This window comes from Salmo salar, chromosome ssa07, assembly GCF_905237065.1.
Source record: "Salmo salar chromosome ssa07, Ssal_v3.1, whole genome shotgun sequence".
Taxonomy (NCBI): domain Eukaryota; kingdom Metazoa; phylum Chordata; class Actinopteri; order Salmoniformes; family Salmonidae; genus Salmo; species Salmo salar.
In genome coordinates this window covers 62,206,635-62,226,405 of record NC_059448.1, presented here as the reverse complement: position 1 = coordinate 62,226,405, position 19,771 = coordinate 62,206,635, and the positions used below count along the sequence as shown (strand labels likewise).

The window sequence follows — 19,771 nt, the reverse complement described above, 5'->3', positions numbered from 1 at the left end:
TGCAGCTCTTTCAGAACATCAGCTATCTGGATTTGGGTGAAGGAGAAATAGCCAGGTGGAAAGCATGGCCAGCCGTAGAGAAATGCTTATTGAAATTCTCAATTATAGTGGATTTAGCAGTGGTAACAGTGTTTCCTAGCCTCAGAGCAGTGGGCAGCTGGGAGGAGGTGCTCTTATTCTCCATGGACTTTACAGTGTCCCAGAACATTTTTGAGTTAGTACTACAGGATGCAAATTTCTGTTTGAAAAAGCTAGCCTTGGCTCTTCTAACTGCCTGTGTATATTTGTTCCTAACTTCCCTGAAAAGTTGCATATCACGGGGGCTATTCTATGCTAATGCAGTACGCCACAGGATGTTTTTGTGCTGGTCAAGGGCAGACAGGTCTGGAGTGAACCAAGGACTATATCTATTCCAAGTTCTACATTTTTTGAGTGGGGCATGCTTATTTAAGATGCTGAGGAGGGCACAACATGCAAAGCAGGTGGGGCTATTTTTTTTTGTATACAGAGATTGGGTTAGAGGCAGCCCTATATATACAGAGATTGGGTTAGAGGCAGCCCTATATATACAGAGATTGGGTTAGAGGCAGCCCTATATATACAGAGATTGGGTTAGAGGCAGCCCTATATATACAGAGATTGGGTTAGAGGCAGCCCTATATATACAGAGATTGGGTTACAAATCAAATTCCATCCATAAATCCCTTTCTATATCATCAGTCACAAAGTGCTTTTACCGTAAGCCGGCCTAGATCCCTATGCAAGCAGCAGTATAGTGACAAGTAAACATCTCCTTAGAAGGAAGAAACCTTGAGAGGAACAAGTGTCAGGGAGAAACTTAATTTCTCCTCGGCGCCTTCTCAAAACCCATTGGAGGAGAAGATCAGAGGGGAAGGACCTCTAGCTTTTTCGCAATGTGTTTTGAGAAGGAGAGGAGGAGAGAGAGGACGTTTGAGATTCTCCCTCAGACGGGAGGAGGCCCATTCTCCTCGCAGGTTGACGTTTATTGTCATTAATCTTGCCCTGGAGGCAGAAATGCGTGATTTTCATTCGATGGGCCAGCTGCAAAGTAAAAATAGGCTATATTGTAAAAATTCATGAAAACAAACATTTGCTTTTTGGTCTTCTTTTAAGTTTGGGATTAGTCATTAGGGTTAGCAGTGTGGTTAAGGTTAGGTTAAAATTGATATTTTATGACTTTGTGGTTGTGCCAGCTAGCGACCACTCTGCAGGCTGCCTCTAGGGCAAGATTCATGACAATAAAATACATCCTCCTCTTGCTGTACATGTTAGAAGCCAATAATACATAAGACCACTAGGTGGTGACATCACACCAGGAAAACTAATGGTAACCGTGAACAGACCAAGGTTGTGACATCCCACCAGGAAAACTAATGGTAACCGTGAACACAGACCAAGGTGGTGACATCACACCAGGAAAACTAATGGGAACCGTGAACACAGACCAAGGTGGTGACATCACATCAGGAAAACTAATGGGAACCGTGAACACAGACCAAGGTGGTGACATCACACCAGGAAAACTAATGGGAACCGTGAACACAGACCAAGGTGGTGACATCACACCAGGAAAACTACTGGGAACCGTGAACACAGACCAAGGTGGTGACATCACACCAGGAAAACTAATGGGAACCGTGAACACAGACCAAGGTGGTGACATCACACCAGGAAAACTAATGGGAACCGTGAACACAGACCAAGGTGGTGACATCACACCAGGAAAACTAATGGGAACCGTGAACACAGACCAAGGTGGTGACATCACACCAGGAAAACTAATGGGAACCGTGAACACAGACCAAGGTGGTGACATCACATCAGGAAAACTAATGGGAACCGTGAACACAGACCAAGGTGGTGACATCACACCAGGAAAACTAATGGGAACCGTGAACACAGACCAAGGTGGTGACATCACACCAGGAAAACTAATGGGAACCGTGAACACAGACCAAGGTGGTGACATCACACCAGGAAAACTAATGGGAACCGTGAACACAGACCAAGGTGGTGACATCACACCAGGAAAACTAATGGGAACCGTGAACACAGACCAAGGTGGTGACATCCCACCAGGAAAACTAATGGGAACCGTGAACACAGACCAAGGTGGTGACATCACACCAGGAAAACTAATGGGAACCGTGAACACAGACCAAGGTGGTGACATCACACCAGGAAAACTAATGGGAACCGTGAACACAGACCAAGGTGGTGACATCACACCAGGAAAACTAATGGGAACCGTGAACACAGACCAAGGTGGTGACATCACACCAGGAAAACTAATGGGAACCGTGAACACAGACCAAGGTGGTGACATCACACCAGGAAAACTAATGGGAACCGTGAACACAGACCAAGGTGGTGACATCACACCAGGAAAACTACTGGGAACCGTGAACACAGACCAAGGTGGTGACATCACACCAGGAAAACTAATGGGAACCGTGAACACAGACCAAGGTGGTGACATCACACCAGGAAAACTAATGGGAACCGTGAACACAGACCAAGGTGGTGACATCACACCAGGAAAACTAATGGGAACCGTGAACACAGACCAAGGTGGTGACATCAAACCAGGAAAACTACTTGCCAGGTTTCCTGGAGAAGTTCACTGACACTTTTTACAGAATGACATCAATAACCTCATGAAAACAGTGACCTGTGTTTTTAAAGACGTTAGTCGGTGTGTGTGTATATATTTGTGCTCGTGCGTGTCCGTGCGTGAGTAGGAGGGCACCATGGAGAGAGTATTCATTTTTAGTCATATACCAAACTGCACTCATACTCTGTCTAACTGTGGGAGTCATCATCATGTTTGTGGTTGAGTGAACCAGAGACCAAGCAGTTCTTCACGGAGTGTGTGTACTTGAACTTTGAGCATTATTACTGACTGCTATAGCCTCCAGTGGGAACAGACTGAGTGGTGAGTTTGAACAGTTTATGAGAAAGTGATACACACTTCCCTTCAGACTCATCCAGGGGCCATCCCAGAGACTCCTTCTCCTTCTGTCTGTCCTGAAATATTAGCCTCATCCATCCCAGAGACTCCTTCTCCTTCTGTCTCTCCTGAAATATTAGCCTCATCCATCCCAGAGACTCCTTCTCCTTCTGTCTGTCCTGAAATATTAGCCTCATCCATCCCAGAGACTCCTTCTCCTTCTGTCTGTCCTGAAATATTAGCCTCATCCATCCCAGAGACTCCTTCTCCTTCTGTCTGTCCTGAAATATTAGCCTCATCCATCCCAGAGACTCCTTCCCCTTCCGTCTGTCCTGAAATATTAGCCTCATCCATCCCAGAGACTCCTTCTCCTTCCGTCTCTCCTGAAATATTAGCCTCATCCATCCCAGAGATTCCTTCTCCTTCCGTCTGTCCTGAAATATTAGCCTCATCCATCCCAGAGATTCCTTCTCCTTCCGTCTGTCCTGAAATATTAGCCTCATCCATCCCAGAGACTCCTTCTCCTTCCGTCTCTCCTGAAATATTAGCCTCATCCATCCCAGAGACTCCTTCTCCTTCTGTCTGTCCTGAAATATTAGCCTCATCCATCCCAGAGACTCCTTCTCTCTCTCTCTCTCTCTCTCTCTCTCTCTCTCTCTCTCTCTCTCTCTCTCTCTCTCTCTCTCTCTCTCTCTCTCTCTCTCTCTCTCTCTCTCTTCTGTGAAGACAAAGAGGTCTTACAGGAGCCAGAAGAGGTAAATGTGTGAGCTGGTCTGTAAATGGAGCAATTCCAGCTTTAATTTGCTATTAAGTGAGAACAAGATGCACTAAATTCTACATTAGAAAGGGAGAGGAAAGAGAGAACCCACTGACACCCCTATCAGATCACAGCAAAATCACATTCTACTTTAACAGAGCAATATTTAATCATGAGGCATCCAAGCTGAACAAACGGCATACTATTAAGAAATGCTATAGATGGAAGGAAAGTAGTGTAGAAACCTACCAGAAAGCAATTAATCAACAACAAATTCAATTCCTTTTAGACAACTTCCTGGACAAAACGTTTCACTGCAATAGCGAAGGTGTAAACTTGGCAGTAGAAAGCCTAAATAGCTTCACTATCAAATCTAAACATTTCAACCAGACAACCTAAGAAAATGAACAACAATGACAAATGGTTTGATGAAAAGTGCAAAATCCCAAGAAAGGAATTGAGGAACATATCTAACCAAAAACACAGAGACCCAGAAAACCTGAGACTACGCCTTCACTATGGTGAATCACTAAAACAATACAGAAATACACTACGGAAAAACAAGGAACAGCACGTCAGAAATCAGCTTAATGTAATTGAAGAATCCATAGACTCTAAACACTTCTGGGAAAATTGGAAAACACAAATAGTTATCTATCCAAAATGGAGATGTATGGGTAAACCACTTCGAAAAATACTTTTTTTATAACAAAGAACAAACAGCAAAAACACATACATGAACAATAGAACATTTTAATCAGCTATTAAAGACTACCAGAACCCACTGAATTCTCCAATGACATTGAATGAACTACAGGACAAAATACAAACCCTCTAACCCAAAAAGGCCTGTGGTGTTGATGGTATCCTAAATGAAATGATAAATTATACAGACCACAAATTTCACTTGGCTATACTTAAACTCTTTAACATCATCCTCAGCTCTGGCATCTTTCCTAAAACTTGGAACCGAGGACTGATCACCCCAATCCACAAAAGTGGAGACAAATCCGACCCCAATAACTACAGTGAGATATGTGTCAACAGCAACTTTGGGAAAATTCTCTGCATTATCACTAACAGCAGACTCCTACATTTCCTCAGTGAAAACAATGTATTGAGCAAATGTCAAATTGGCTTTTTACCAAATTACCGTACGACAGGCCACATATTCACCATGCACCCCCTTATTGACAAACAAAACACAACAAAAGCAAAGTCTTCTCATGCTTTGTTGATTTCAAAAAAGCTTTTGACTCAATTTGGCTTGATGGTCAGCTATGGACATTTATGGAAAGTGGTGTTGGGGAAAAACATAACATTATAAAATCCATGTACATAAACAACAAGTGTGCGGTTAAAATTGGCAGAAAACACACCCATTTCTTTCCACAGGGCCGTGGAGTGAGACAGGGATGCAGCTTGAGCCCCACCCTCTACAACATATATATCAATGAACTGGCGAGGGCACTAGAACATTCTGCAGCACCCGGCCTCACCCTCTACAACATATATATCAATGAACTGGCGAGGGCACTAGAACATTCTGCAGCACCCTCTACAACATATATATCAATGAACTGGCGAGGGCACTAGAACATTCTGCAGCACCCGGCCTCACCCTCTTCAACATATATATCAATGAACTGGTGAGGGCACTAGAACATTCTGCAGCACCCGGCCTCACCCTCTTCAACATATATATCAATGAACTGGTGAGGGCACTAGAACAGTCTGCAGCACCCGGGCCTCACCCTCTTCAACATATATATCAATGAACTGGTGAGGGCACTAGAACAGTCTGCAGCACCCGGCCTCGCCCTACTAGAATCTGAAGTCAAATGTCTACTGTTTGCTGATGATCTGGTGCTTCTGTCCCCAACCAAGGAGGGCCTACAGCAGCACCTAGATATTCTGCACAGATTCTGTCAGACCTGGGCCCTGACAGTAAATCAATCAATCAAATGTATTTATTAAGCTCTTCTTACATCAGCTGATGTCACAAAGTGCTGTACAGAAACCCAGCCTAAAACCCCAAACAGGAAGCAATGCAGGTGTAGAAGCACGGTGGCAAGGAAAAACTCCCTAGAAAGGCCAGAACCTAGGAAGAAACCTAGAGAGGAACCAGGCTATGAGGGGTGGCCAGTCCTCTTCTGGCTGCCGGGTGGAGATTATAACAGAACACGGCCAAGATGTTCAAATGTTCATAGATGACCAGCAGGGTCAAATAATAATAATCACAGTGGTTGTCGAGGGTGCAACAGGTCAGCACCTCAGGAGTAAATGTCAGTTGGCTTTTCATAGCTGATCATTCAGAGTATCTCTACCACTCCTGCTGTCTCTAGAGAGTTGAAAACAGCAGGTCTGGGACAGGTAGCACGTCCGGTGAACAGGTCAGGGTTCCATAGCTGCAGGCAGAACAGTTGAAACTGGAGCAGCAGCACGACCAGGTGGACTGGGGACAGCAAGGAGTCATCAGGCCAGGTAGTCCTGAGGCATGGTCCTAGGGCTCAGGTCCTCCGAGAAAGAAAGAAAGAAAGAAAGAAAGAAAGAAAGAAAGAAAGAAAGAAAGAAAGAAAGAAAGAAAGAAGAGAAAGATAGAGAGAATTAGAGAGAGCATGCTTAAATTCACACAGGACACCGGATAAGACAGGAGAAATACTCCAGAAAAAACAGACCGACCCTAGCCCCGACACATAAACTATTGCAGCATAAATAATACAAAAATAATGGTGTTCTAAAAAAGGTCCAGTCGCCAGGACCACAAATACAAATTCCATCTACAAACCTTGGCATAAACATCAGCACCACAGGTAACTTCCTCAAAACTGTGAACGATCTGAGAGACAAGGCAAGAAGGACCTTCTATGCCATCAAAAGGAACATAAAATTCGACATACCAATTACGATCTGGATAAAAATACTGGAATCAGTTATAGAACACATTGCCCTTTATGGTTGTGAGGTCTGGGGTCCGCTCATCAACCAAGAAAAAACGGAGAAAACTATAACGCTATTTGGCCCTAAACAGAGAGTACACAGTGGCAGAATACCTGACCACTGTGACTGACCCAAGATGAAGGAAGGCTTTGACTATGCACAGACTCAGTGAGCATAGCCTTGCTATTGAGAGAGGCCGCCATCAGCAGACCAGCCTCTCAAGAGAAGACAGGCTATGTGCACACTGCCCACAAAATGAGGTGGAAACCGAACTGCACTTCCTAACCTCCTGCCAAATGTATGACCATATTAGACACACATATTTCCCTCAGATTCACAGACCCACAAAGAATTTGAAAACAATCCAATCTTGAAAAACTCCCATATTTATTGGTTGAAATACAGTACCACAGTTGTGCCATCACAGCAACAAGATTTGTGACCTGTTGCCACAAGAAAAAGGCAACCGGTGAAGAACAAACACCATTGTAAATACAACCCATATTTATGCTTATTTATTTTCCTTTTTTTACTTTAACTATTTGCACATTGTTACAACACTGCACATAGCCATAATATGACATTTGAAATGTCTCTATTCCTTTTAAACTTTTGTTGTTTATTATTGTCTATTTCACTTTTGATTATTATCTATTTCACTTGCTTCTGCAATGTAAACATGTTTCCCATGCCAATAAAGCCCTTTGAATTGAAGAGAGAGAGTTGATTTAAACACCTGCTCACTTACGGTATAACACCAGTCTTTGACCGGTACCCCCTGTGTATAGCCTCGCTACAGTTATTTTATTGTTGCTCTTTAATTATTTGTTATTTTTCTATTTTCTTCTTTTTTTATTTTTTATTTTTTTACTACAGTTTATTTTAGTAAGTAATTCTTAACACTTATTTTTTCATAAAACTGCATTGTTTGTTAAGGGCTTGTAAGTAAGCATTTCACTGTAAGGTGAACCTGTTATATTCGATACATGTGACAATACAATTTGATTTGATGATTTGTCTGAATATGTACAGGGTTTTTCACCCTTTGTCTGGAATAATAGCCCCAAATTAAACGTTAAACAACATCCTATGACAAAGTCCAAAGGTGCCACCACTTCTTACGGCTGGGTGTAATCATTAGTCCAAACAGTTTGAAAAAAGCAAGAGATTCTATGTGACAGATTAACGTAGGTCCCTCCCCGTTTCGTTCTGTTTACGAAACGTTTTGCAACAAAATCGGGATAATGACTACACCCCTGTTAAGGCTAATGTTCCCTGGCGGATGTTTACGGAAGTGGAAGCTTGAACAATAAACAGTTCAATTAATAATCTCTGTTGTATGCGAGATATACTCAACTATGTCAATGATCTCGTAAATTGAGTCGTTGGTTTACAATGAATGTGTATAATATCATATATACTTTTTTCCCCTACTGTATTATTGACTGTATGTTTGTTTTACTCCATGTGTAACTCTGTGTTGTTGTATGTTGTCGAACTGCTTTGCTTTATCTTGACCAGGTCGCAGTTGTAAATGAGAACTTGTTCTCAACTAGCCTACCTGGTTAAATAAAGGTGAAATAAAACAGAATGTAAAAAGGGATTCAGCAACACCCATTGGTGAGTATTTAGTTACGTATTCTAGTGGAAACACGTGACCTGTCCTACTACGTCGTCGTCAGCTGAGACAGGCGACATGGCGACTTCAGCGGGATTTAAGGTGGTGAGAAAACACATTTGTGGCATTTAAAAAAAATGTTTTATATACTTTGTTTTGTTCGCATTGTAAACGGATCATGTTGTCTGTGAGGTTTTGTAAATAGTTTAGTTGGCTAGAAGTTGAAAAAGCCCTGGGCGACACTTGACAACCAACGTTAGCCAGTAGAAGTTGCCTGTCCACTTAACAGATACAGGTCGAAGTGGTTGGCGGTCATAAGAAGTTACTTGTGAAACTGTCGACTTCCAGAATACCAACAGGCTCGTGTTGTTAACTTTCATAGTGACAAGTTGAGCTAACTTGTAACGTTACTAGCAACCACCAAAACAAACATGCAAAACAGTTTAAAAGTTGTCAGGAAGTTGGTTGAGCCAGCTACCTAGCTAGCCACAACATCACATTCCTGAAAAGGTAGAACGGTGACAGAATGTTAAATTGGTCAATGTTCAAAGAGCCGCCAGCAAAATTGTAAACCATACAGCAAATGTATCCCATTACATTGTCACATGCAAACGGCACTTGATTTGGATGAAGTTAGCCAGCTAGCTAGGTACATTAGGCCTATTTGTTTACCAAGTCTCCAACAACAACATAACATGAGTTGTATTCATCTCTGAATGCGTTTCCCTCTTTCTCTCTCAGGTTCTATATGAGCATGATGGAGTTTTTATACACACCAACCCAGAAAGGAGTGAGGAGCAGGATTCTCTCACTTCAGGATTCCTGCGTGTCCTGGACCAGGTATGGCAATATGCAACACAATGAGATGTATCCTTTCCTCTTATAATGTCCACAGATCAGACTGAACATTCATTCTCGTCATTTCTACCAGGATGGAGACATAGTGCTGGAATATAAACCCATGGAAGATGTTGACCACTCTGCCATGCTGTGTGCTGCCAAGGTTAGACTTCATTTGCATATCTTTAGATTTAATATTCCATGTTTCAGGTCATCATAAACAAAGTGTACATATATTAAAATACTAACAAGATTAGACTCTTATCAATCTTACTGGTACGTTCATATAGAAACACTGCTAATTGGCTCGGCCACAACTGTTGGCTGGTGCTGATAATACAGACAGTGCAATTTGTTTAACATGGAAATAGCTGTTCTGTCATTCAGCCTACAGTAGCAGCCAATGTGTGGTGTTCAATGAGGCCTACATTCCATGAGACTTTTGAAAAAAATACACGCAGGTCTTGACATGAACCTGTTTTATCCACTTGTCCTTTAGACAAGGTGGTGACTGGAAATGGTGTTTGATGCAAGAAACCACTTTATTATTCTGACATTATTACAGAGAATCAGACAAATTATACTCCCCTCTGCCTATTGGATACTTAGCTTATTCAAGCCTGTCTCAAAATAAAAAAAACTGCCCCTTTAAGACAAAAAAAAGCTCTTTACCTGACTCATGTTTCAAAGATGTATAGAAATGTACATGGTTTGTGGTCTTGTAGGAAGCAATCACTCCCCTATTGCTGACTACAGATTATCTATAACTGGGCTAATACCAACGTAATTAGAACAGTAAAACTAAATGTTTTGTCATACCCGTGGTATACGGCCTGATATACCACGGCTGTCAGCCAATCAGCATTCACCCAGTTTATAATTGTGTGTTTATATAGGCCTACTGCAGCTCTGATTGGTTGTGCCACCGGTCTGTGTAGAGTACGGGCTGAGTGGTGCCTGTCAACACAATAATCATACACCGATGTGTTCTGCCTACAAAAGAAAATCTCTTGCATAGTTTTGCCTACTAAGTCTTGCACAATTCGTTTTGTTTCGGTATGTTGTGTTGAAAGTGGCTAATAACGCATTGATTCGATCACAATTCCCACAGTAAAGGGACACGTTGATAGTGTTAACTAAAGGGGGGAAAACTCTATGAAGTTCAATCTCGTGCTTCTCTGCACGGGCTGATATTTCTTCTGCGCGGTGTCCGCACAGCTTAATGGGAACATTAGTCAGAATTATGATGACAACACTCCACATTTTATATATTGGCTTGGCTGTATCCATGGTGACACATCAGTTGTCTTGAGAGCTCGATGATGACTGTCAAACCACAGTCTGGCTCCAATCACCTTGGTCATGTGACAGCAGCATCGCTTCATGTTTCCTATCTGTTTCTCTGCTGCACTAGAATAAAGATGTTCTAGTGATCTCTGACTGAAATAAAAACCCTGAGAGTAGAGATGCAACAGGAAACCAAAGCCCAGAAGTATATCCTGATTCCTGAATCTAATATGGTTCATCCCGGTCGTGATGAAAACACATAGCTAGCTCATCTCTTCATAGAAACTAACTCTCGTCTCTCTATCAGCCACTCAGGACAGATGTCTGTCAGTTAGGTTCTCTGTGGAGAAAAAAAATACATCCCATATTCTCTTTCTATGTCAAAACCGGTTTAATTTGAATAGCCTCTCTCATAGTATTTCCAGCCTTTGCTGTAATTATCTGTACCACTACCTACCCAGCCAGCCAGCCAGAACTATGTACTGTATATAGATAGTACTGTATATAGGGGTGTGTGTGTGTGTGTGTGTGTGTGTGTGGACTGTATATAGATAGTACAACATTTTGGGGTCACTTAGACATTTTAAAAAACTGCTGATTTTTTTAAATGGAATATCTACATGGCCGTACAGAGGCCCATTATCAGCAACCATCACTCCTGGGTTCCAATGGCACGTTGTGTTAGCTAATCCAAGTTTATCGTTTTAAAAGGCTAATTGATCATTAGAAAACCCTTTTCACAGAACAGCACATACTGGTTCTAACCAGAATAGAAAGAGGAGTGGGAGGCCCCGGTGCACACAACTGAGCTAAAGGGCAAGTACATTTGTGTCTAGTTTGTTTCTCAAACGCCTCACATGTCCTCAACTGGCAGCTTCATTAAATAGTACGTGCAAAACACCAGTCTCAGCGTCATCAGTGAAGAGGCGACTCCAGGATGCTGGCCTTCTAGGCAGAGTTGCAAAGAAAAAGCCATATCTCAGACTGGCCAATTCAAAAGGAAAGTTTGAGATGGGCAAAAGAACAGACACTGGCCAGAGGAAGATTTAGAAAAAAAGGGTTATGGATAGACGAATCTGAGTTTGAGGTGTTCAGTTCACAAAGAAGAACATTCATGAGACGCAGAAAACATGGAGGAGGAGTGCTTGACGCCATCTGTCAAGCATGGTGGAGGCAATCAAATCAAATTTTATTTGTCACATACACATGGTTAGCAGATGTTAATGCGAGTGTAGCTAAATGCTTCTAGTTCCAACCATGCAGTAATATCTAACAAGTAATATAACAATTTCACAACAACTACCTTATACACACACGTGTAAAGGAATGAATAAGAATATGTACATATAAATATATATGGATGAGCGATGGCCGAACGGCATAGGCAAGATGCAGTAGATGGTATAGAGTACAGTATATACATATGAGATGAGTAGTGTAGGGTATGTAAACATTATATAAAGTGACTAGTGATACATTTATTACATCCAATTTTTTTATTATTAAAGTGGCTAAAGATTGAGTCAGTATGTTGGCAGCAGCCAGTCAATGTTAGTGATGGCTGTTTAACAGTCTGATGGCCTTGAGATAGAAGCTGTTTTTCAGTCTCTCGGTCCCAGCTTTGATGCACCTGTACTGACCTGGCCTTCTGGATGGTAGCGAGAGGTGAACAGGCAGCGGCTCGGGTGGTTGTTGTCCTTGATGATCTTTTTGTTCTTCCTGTGACATCGGGTGGTGTAGGTGTCCTGGAGGGCAGGTAGTTTGCCCCCGGTGATGCGTTGTGCAGACCTCACTACCCTCTGGAGAGCCTTACGGTTGTGGGCGAAGCAGATGCCGTACCAGGCGGTGATACAGACCAACAGGATGCTCTTGATTGTGCATCTGTAAAAGTTTGAGTGTTTTTGGGGACAAGCCGAATTTCTTCAGCCTTCTGAGGTTGAAGAGGCGCTGTTGCGCCTTCTTCTCCATGCTGTCTGTGTGTGGACCATTTCAGTTTGTGATGGTCTGGGGGTGCTTTGGTGGTGGTAAAGTGGGAGATTTGTACAGGGTAAAAGGGATCTTGAAGAAGGAAGGATATCACTCCATTTTGCAAAGCCATGCCATACCCTGTGGACGGCGCTTAATTGGAGCCAATTTCCTCCTACAACAGGACAATGACCCAAAGCACAGCTCCAAACTATGCAATAACTATTTAGGGAAGAAGCAGTCAGCTGGTGTTCTGTCTATAATGGAGTGGCCAGCACAGCCACCGGATCTCAACCCTATTGAGCTGTTGTGGGAGCAGCTTGACCAGTATGGTACGTAAGAAGTGCCCATCAAGCCAATCCAACTTGTGGGAGGTGCTTCAGGAAGCATGGGGTGAAATCTCTTCAGATTACCTCAACAAATTGACAACTAAAATGCCAAAGGTCTGCAAGGCTGTAATTTCTGCAAGTGGAGGATTCTATGACAAAAGCAAAGTTTGAAGGACACAATTATTATTTCAATTAAAAATCATTATTTATAACCTTGTCAATGTCTTGACTATATTTCCTATTCATTTTGCAACTAATTTCATGTATGTTTTCATGGAAAACAAGGACATTTCTAAGTGACCCCAAACTTTTGAACAGTAGTGTATATGGGTAGGTGTGTGTACTGTATATGGGTAGGTGTGTGTACTGTATATAGATAGTACTGTATATGGGTTGGTGTGTGTACTGTATATAGATGCTACCGTATTTGGGTGAGTCTGAGTATACCTGTATTCTCTCTCCCAGGAGTCTAGCTCCGTGTTTGAATGGGGCCAGCGGCACCAGGGTACAAACCAAAACCCAGGAGACAAGCCTCCCAGGCAGGTGGAGCACCAGCTGAGCTGTGAGACAGAGTGGGACATGGTTCACACTGTTCAGTTCAGGAAGAAACCCAGCAACAATGGAGAAGGTGAGTGGAAGAGAACACACTAGAACACAGCAGAACACACTAGAACAGAGCAGGACGCACTAGAACAGAGCAGGACACACTAGAACAGAGCAGGACACCCTAGAACAGAGCAGGACACCCTAGAACAGAGCAGGACACCCTAGAACAGAGCAGGACACACTAGAACAGAGCAGGACACCCTAGAACAGAGCAGGACACCCTAGAACAGAGCAGGACACCCTAGAACAGAGCAGGACGCACTAGAACAGAGCAGGACGCACTAGAACAGAGCAGGACGCACTAGAACAGAGCAGGACGCACTAGAACAGAGCAGGACGCACTAGAACAGAGCAGGACGCACTAGAACAGAGCAGGACACCCTAGAACAGAGCAGGACACCCTAGAACAGAGCAGGACACACTAGAACAGAGCAGGACACACTAGAACAGAGCAGGACACCCTAGAACAGAGCAGGACGCACTAGAACAGAGCAGGACACCCTAGAACAGAGCAGGACACCCTAGAACAGAGCAGGACACACTAGAACAGAGCAGGACGCACTAGAACAGAGCAGGACGCACTAGAACAGAGCAGGACGCACTAGAACAGAGCAGGACGCACTAGAACAGAGCAGGACGCACTAGAACAGAGCAGGACGCACTAGAACAGAGCAGAACGCACTAGAACAGAGCAGAACACACTAGAACAGAGCAGAACGCACTAGAACAGAGCAGAACGCACTAGAACAGAGCAGAACGCACTAGAACAGAGCAGGACGCACTAGAACAGAGCAGGACGCACTAGAACAGAGCAGGACGCACTAGAACAGAGCAGGACGCACTAGAACAGAGCAGGACGCACTAGAACAGAGCAGGACACCCTAGAACAGAGCAGGACACCCTAGAACAGAGCAGGACACCCTAGAACAGAGCAGAACACACTAGAACAGAGCAGAACACACTAGAACAGAGCAGGACACCCTAGAACAGAGCAGGACACCCTAGAACAGAGCAGGACACAGTAGGCCCTGTTAGGCCCCGGTAAGTCCCGGTAGGCCACAGTAGAATGGCCATTTTATTTGACCTTTTATTTAGTCAGGGAAAGTAATGGAGAACATATCAATGATTTAGCATCATCATGCTTCCTCTATGGAGAGCCAAAATATCACTATTCATTACCTGTCCAGCTGATATATTGTCATTACCTGTAGCCTACTGCAATGAAAAATGTCTGGTTTCTTTCAACTGTCAAGTCTAGTACTGGAACCACAATGCAACATAATTGTTGTTCTTGGCCTTGCCGTTCTGTGGTTCTTCATGGCAAGACTAAACAAGGTTAAGCGTGCAGCGCTCTCTCATGTGTATATATATTTGTGTGTATGTATGTATGTATTTATTTATTTATTTATTTTCTCTCCCTCCTCTCTGGCTGGAATTCCAAATCACCTCTCCTCTTAACGTCCAGAAGCTGCTTTAGTGGAGCGACCCTGATTAAGTTGGTTGGAGGAGAGGAGACTAATTGCTTCTGTTTTCCCACAGTACGATCAATCTTCTCCAGCAGGCCGCTGGGGGATTAATCAGGCCTCCTGCTACTTCCTGCGCTGCAGACATTTAAATGTCAAGCGAGTCAAATTAAAAAGCATTACACATGGATCTATACAACTATAGATGAAGTGTGGCATGAACGTTGTGCTGCTTGTCTCTCTGCATTAGGAAATACCCTAGAGAGAGTACACACATACTCTAATTTGTGTGTGTGTCTCTTCTGTGTGGGAGTACATGCGTAGTGTTGTGTATCTAAACCCCCCCCCCCATCTCTCTCTCCTCTCTCCTCATTGTGTTTCTATGTCTGTGTATATCCTGTATCTCTCTCTCCAGGTGCTCCTCCTAAACCCGCTCCCATCCCAGAGAAGAGTAAGGGTTCCCGGCTGTTCTTCCGTCTCAGTGACCTGGCCTCAGTCAGGGTGAAGGAGGAGGGCTGGTCCTACCTGGTGTTCACCCTAAGAGACCGCAACATGGGGGTTGAGCTGCCTGCCCTACACTTTCACCAGGGAGGTAGTGAAGGCTTCCTGGACTGTCTCAGGAAGTACATGCTGCTGACAGAGTACGTAGACCAGACAGTAAATATACATGCTGCTGACACAGTACGTAGACCAGACAGTAAATATACATGCTGCTGACACAGTACGTAGACCAGACAGTAAATATACATGCTGCTGACACAGTACGTAGACCAGACAGTAAATATACATGCTGCTGACACAGTACGTAGACCAGACAGTAAATATACATGCTGCTGACACAGTACGTAGACCAGACAGTAAATATACATGCTGCTGACACAGTACGTAGACCAGACAGTAAATATACATGCTGCTGACACAGTACGTAGACCAGACAGTAAATATACATGCTGCTGACACAGTACGTAGACCAGACAGTAAATATACATGCTGCTGACACAGTACGTAGACCAGACAGTAAATATACATGCTGCTGACACAGTACGTAGACCAGACAGTAAATATACATGCTGCTGACACAGTACGTAGACCAGACAGTAAATATACATGCTGCTGACACAGTACGTAGACCAGACAGTAAATATACATGTTGAGATACATGCTGCTGACAGAAGACATAAACACACTCAACTTAGTCTCTCAAAGACAGAACTGAGGGAGTGGGGCTAGGCGAGGGAGTGGGGCTAGGCGAGGGAGTGGGGCTAGGCGAGGGAGTGGGGCTAGGCGAGGGAGTGGGGCTAGGCGAGGGAGTGGGGCTAGGCGAGGGAGTCTAATACAACTTATTCCATGCATTCCACTTCATTCAAATTTTCAATTATATATTTTTTTACTTTAGCAATGAAAAAGCCAGAGAATAGTGTTGTATGTATTGCCACTGGTAACACTGGGTATGTGGTGATCTTTGTGTTCCTCAAAGGGCCACTATCCTATGTCAGCCAAGGCCCAAGCCCAGTCCCACGGTGAACACAATTACAGGTTATACAGACAGTCACTAGTGGACAGAGCAGAGCTATCACGCCCTGGACAGACGCACTCCAGAACACACATCGCTCTAGAATTGAAAGTCAAGTCTTTCCCAGTGCTGGAGATGATTGCTTGTATGAAAGTATGACCCCCCCCCCCCCAGCCAGATGTAGCCTGTTCTGCTGTAAAAATACAGTGACCTGGCGCCCACACACCAGGTGGTCTGGTTAGTTCTGTGGCCGCATGTGAAGAGGCCTTGAAACTGATGTTGTGTCCCAAATGGTATATAGTGCACTACTTTTGACCAGAGTCCTATGAGCCTTGGTAGAAAGTAGTGCACTACATAGGGAATAGGGTGCCATTTGGTACACATCCTGAAAGTGGTTTCTGTTCTGCTTCCACTCTGCCAGGTTCAGTTAAAAACAGAAAAATTGAATGCATTTTTATTTGTCACATGCTTTCATAAACAACAGGCAGCTTTAGACTAGCATTGAAATGTTTACTTTAGGGCTTACCTTTTCCAGCAATGTAGAAAGATAAAGCTAAAAACACGCATGCTGTGTCCGGGGGAGAGGGGGAGAGGCTAGAGGGGGATCTCAAGTCTCATGTTTATCACGGACAGCCACACCAGGTACATGGTTAACTCTGAAGAAGGCAGAATACATTCATTGGAGAAGTAGCTGTTATCCCCCTGTAGGTTCTTCTCTGCTGCTATCCCCCTGTAGGTTTATCTCTGCTGCTATCCCCCTGTAGGTTCCTCTCTGCTGCTATCCCCCCGTAGGTTCCCCTCTGCTGCTATCCCCCCTGTAGGTTCCTCTCTGCTGCTATCCCCCCGTAGGTTCCCCTCTGCTGCTATCCCCCCTGTAGGTTCCTCTCTGCTGCTATCCCCCCTGTAGGTTCCCCTCTGCTGCTATCCCCCCTGTAGGTTCCTCTCTGCTGCTATCCCCCTGTAGGTTCCTCTCTGCTGCTATCTCCCTGTAGGTTTATCTCTGCTGCTATCCCCCTGTAGGTTTCTCTCTGCTGCTATCCCCCCTGTAGGTTCTTCTCTGCTGCTATCCCCCTGTAGGTTCCTCTCTGCTGCTATCCCCCTGTAGGTTCCTCTCTGCTGCTATCCCCCCTGTAGGTTCCTCTCTGCTGCTATCCCCCCTGTAGGTTCCTCTCTGCTGCTATCCCCCTGTAGGTTCCTCTCTGCTGCTATCCCCCTGTAGGTTTCTCTCTGCTGCTATCTCCCTGTAGGTTCTTCTCTGCTGTTATCCCCCCTGTAGGTTCTTCTCTGCTGTTATCCCCCTGTAGGTTCCTCTCTGCTGTTATCCCCCCTGTAGGTTCCTCTCTGCTGCTACCCCCTGTAGGTTCCTCTCTGCTGTTATCCCCCCTGTAGGTTCTTCTCTGCTGTTATCCCCCCTGTAGGTTCTTCTCTGCTGTTATCCCCCTGTAGGTTCCTCTCTGCTGTTATCCCCCCGTAGGTTCCTCTCTGCTGCTACCCCCCTGTAGGTTCCTCTCTGCTGCTATCCCCCCTGTAGGTTCTTCTCTGCTGTTATCCCCCCTGTAGGTTCCTCTCTGCTGCTATCCCCCTGTAGGTTCCTCTCTGCTGCTATCCCCCCTGTAGGTTCCTCTCTGCTGCTACCCCCCTGTAGGTTCCTCTCTGCTGCTATCTCCCCTGTAGGTTTCTCTCTGCTGCTATCCCCCTGTAGGTTCCTCTCTGCTGCTATCCCCCTGTAGGTTCCTCTCTGCTGTTATCCCCCTGTAGGTTCCTCTCTGCTGTTATCCCCCGTAGGTTCCTCTCTGCTGTTATCCCCCCTGTAGGTTCCTCTCTGCTGTTATCCCCCCTGTAGGTTCCTCTCTGCTGCTACCCCCCCTGTAGGTTCCTCTCTGCACCTTTTGTTAGCAGATATAATGGCCAGAAAGAGAGGTTAAACTGTTTCCTTGCGTATGATGGTAAATTAAGTGTGTCAGTGTAATTCCTATAGTCACCGCTAGAGGGCTTCAGGGTCTATGGAAGTCAGTCCATTCAGTTGCAGTCAAATATATTAATATCATTACACAATTCACTATTTCTTCTAACATATGTCAAAATTCACAAATCTAATGGTGTTCACACGTTTATTTGTTTGATTTACAACTGGCACAGGACCCCAAAAAATGTGAACTAAACTGAAATTCGGGGCTCCCGAACGGCGCAGTGGTTTAAGGTACTGCATCTCAGTGCAAGAGGCGTCACTACATTCCCTGGTTCGAAATCCAGGTTGTATAACATCCAGCTGTGATTTGGAGTCCCATAGGGTGGCACACAATTGGCCCAGTGTCGTCCGTGTTTGGCCGGGGTAGGCCGTCATTGTAAAAAAAAAAACTTGTTCTTAACTGACTTGCCTAGTTAAATAAAAAAATATCTGTATTTTATTTTAATTAAGATTTTTCACTTCCAACTAAAAAATGGGCCGGACCAAATTATTCAAAATTCAAATTCATTTGGTTGGAGGCAAGTAATTGTCGGCAAGTGTAATTTATCCTACTTGTTGCAGGTGCCTACAGGGTAAAAATGTCCGTTCAACCAGTTTTTTGAAAAGCATCTGTAGTACTTCATCACATCAAATGTTATTTGTCACATGCTTCGTAAACAACAGGTGTTGACTAACAGTGAAATGCTTCCTGACGGGCCCTTTACCAACAACACGGAGTTAAACATAAAACATTTAGAACGTGACACGAGGCATAAATACACAGTGAGTAAAAATAACATGGCTATATACAGGGAGTACCAGTACTGAGTCAATGTGCTGGGGTATGAGGTAATAACATGGCTATATACAGGGAGTACCAGTACTGAGTCAATGTGCTGGGGTATGAGGTAATGACATGGCTATATACAGGGAGTACCAGTACTGAGTCAATGTGCTGGGGTATGAGGTAATAACATGACTATATACAGGAAGTACTGAGTTGATGTAGAGGGGTATGCGGTAATATCATGGCTATATACAGGAAGTACCAGTACTGAGTTGATGTAAAGGGGTATGAGGTAATAACATGGCTATATACAGGAAGTACCAGTACTGAGTCAATGTGCTGGGGTATGAGGTAATAACATGGCTATATACAGGAAGTACCAGTACTGAGTTGATGTGCAGAGGTACGAGGTAATTGAGGTAGATATGTACATTTAGGTAGGGGTAAAGTGACTAGGCAACAGGATAGATAATAGACGGTAGCAGCATATGTGGTGAGGTGTGAGTGTGTGTGTGTGTGTGTGTCCATTGTGTGTGTGAGTCTTGTTTAGCAGTCTTATGGTTTGGGGATAGAAGCTGTTCAGTCCTGTTGCTTCCAGACATTGGTACCGTTTGCCGTGTGGTAGCAGAGAGAACAGTCTACGACTTGGGTGGCCTTCCTCTGACACCGCCTGGTATACAGGTCCTGGATGGCAGGAAGCGCCCTTGTTCTTCGTTGTCTGTAGGCTACTAGAAGATGTAGTATTGT

The 19,771-nt window shown here is 44.2% G+C and overlaps 1 protein-coding gene across 1 annotated transcript in view; it reads left to right on the top strand.

Moving 5' to 3' along the window:
* Positions 1 to 7,880: 7,880 nt before the first annotated feature.
* The window catches only part of LOC106594572 (TBC1 domain family member 15), a 67,847-nt gene continuing 55,956 nt past the window's right edge, over positions 7,881 to 19,771 (top strand). Inside the window, exons 1-5 of the mRNA XM_045722408.1 lie at positions 7,881 to 8,388; positions 9,028 to 9,126; positions 9,218 to 9,289; positions 13,173 to 13,335; positions 15,192 to 15,417. Coding sequence (XP_045578364.1) covers positions 8,365 to 8,388; positions 9,028 to 9,126; positions 9,218 to 9,289; positions 13,173 to 13,335; positions 15,192 to 15,417 — 584 coding nt within the window. The 5' untranslated portion in view covers positions 7,881 to 8,364. The remainder of the gene's footprint in view (positions 8,389 to 9,027; positions 9,127 to 9,217; positions 9,290 to 13,172; positions 13,336 to 15,191; positions 15,418 to 19,771) is intronic.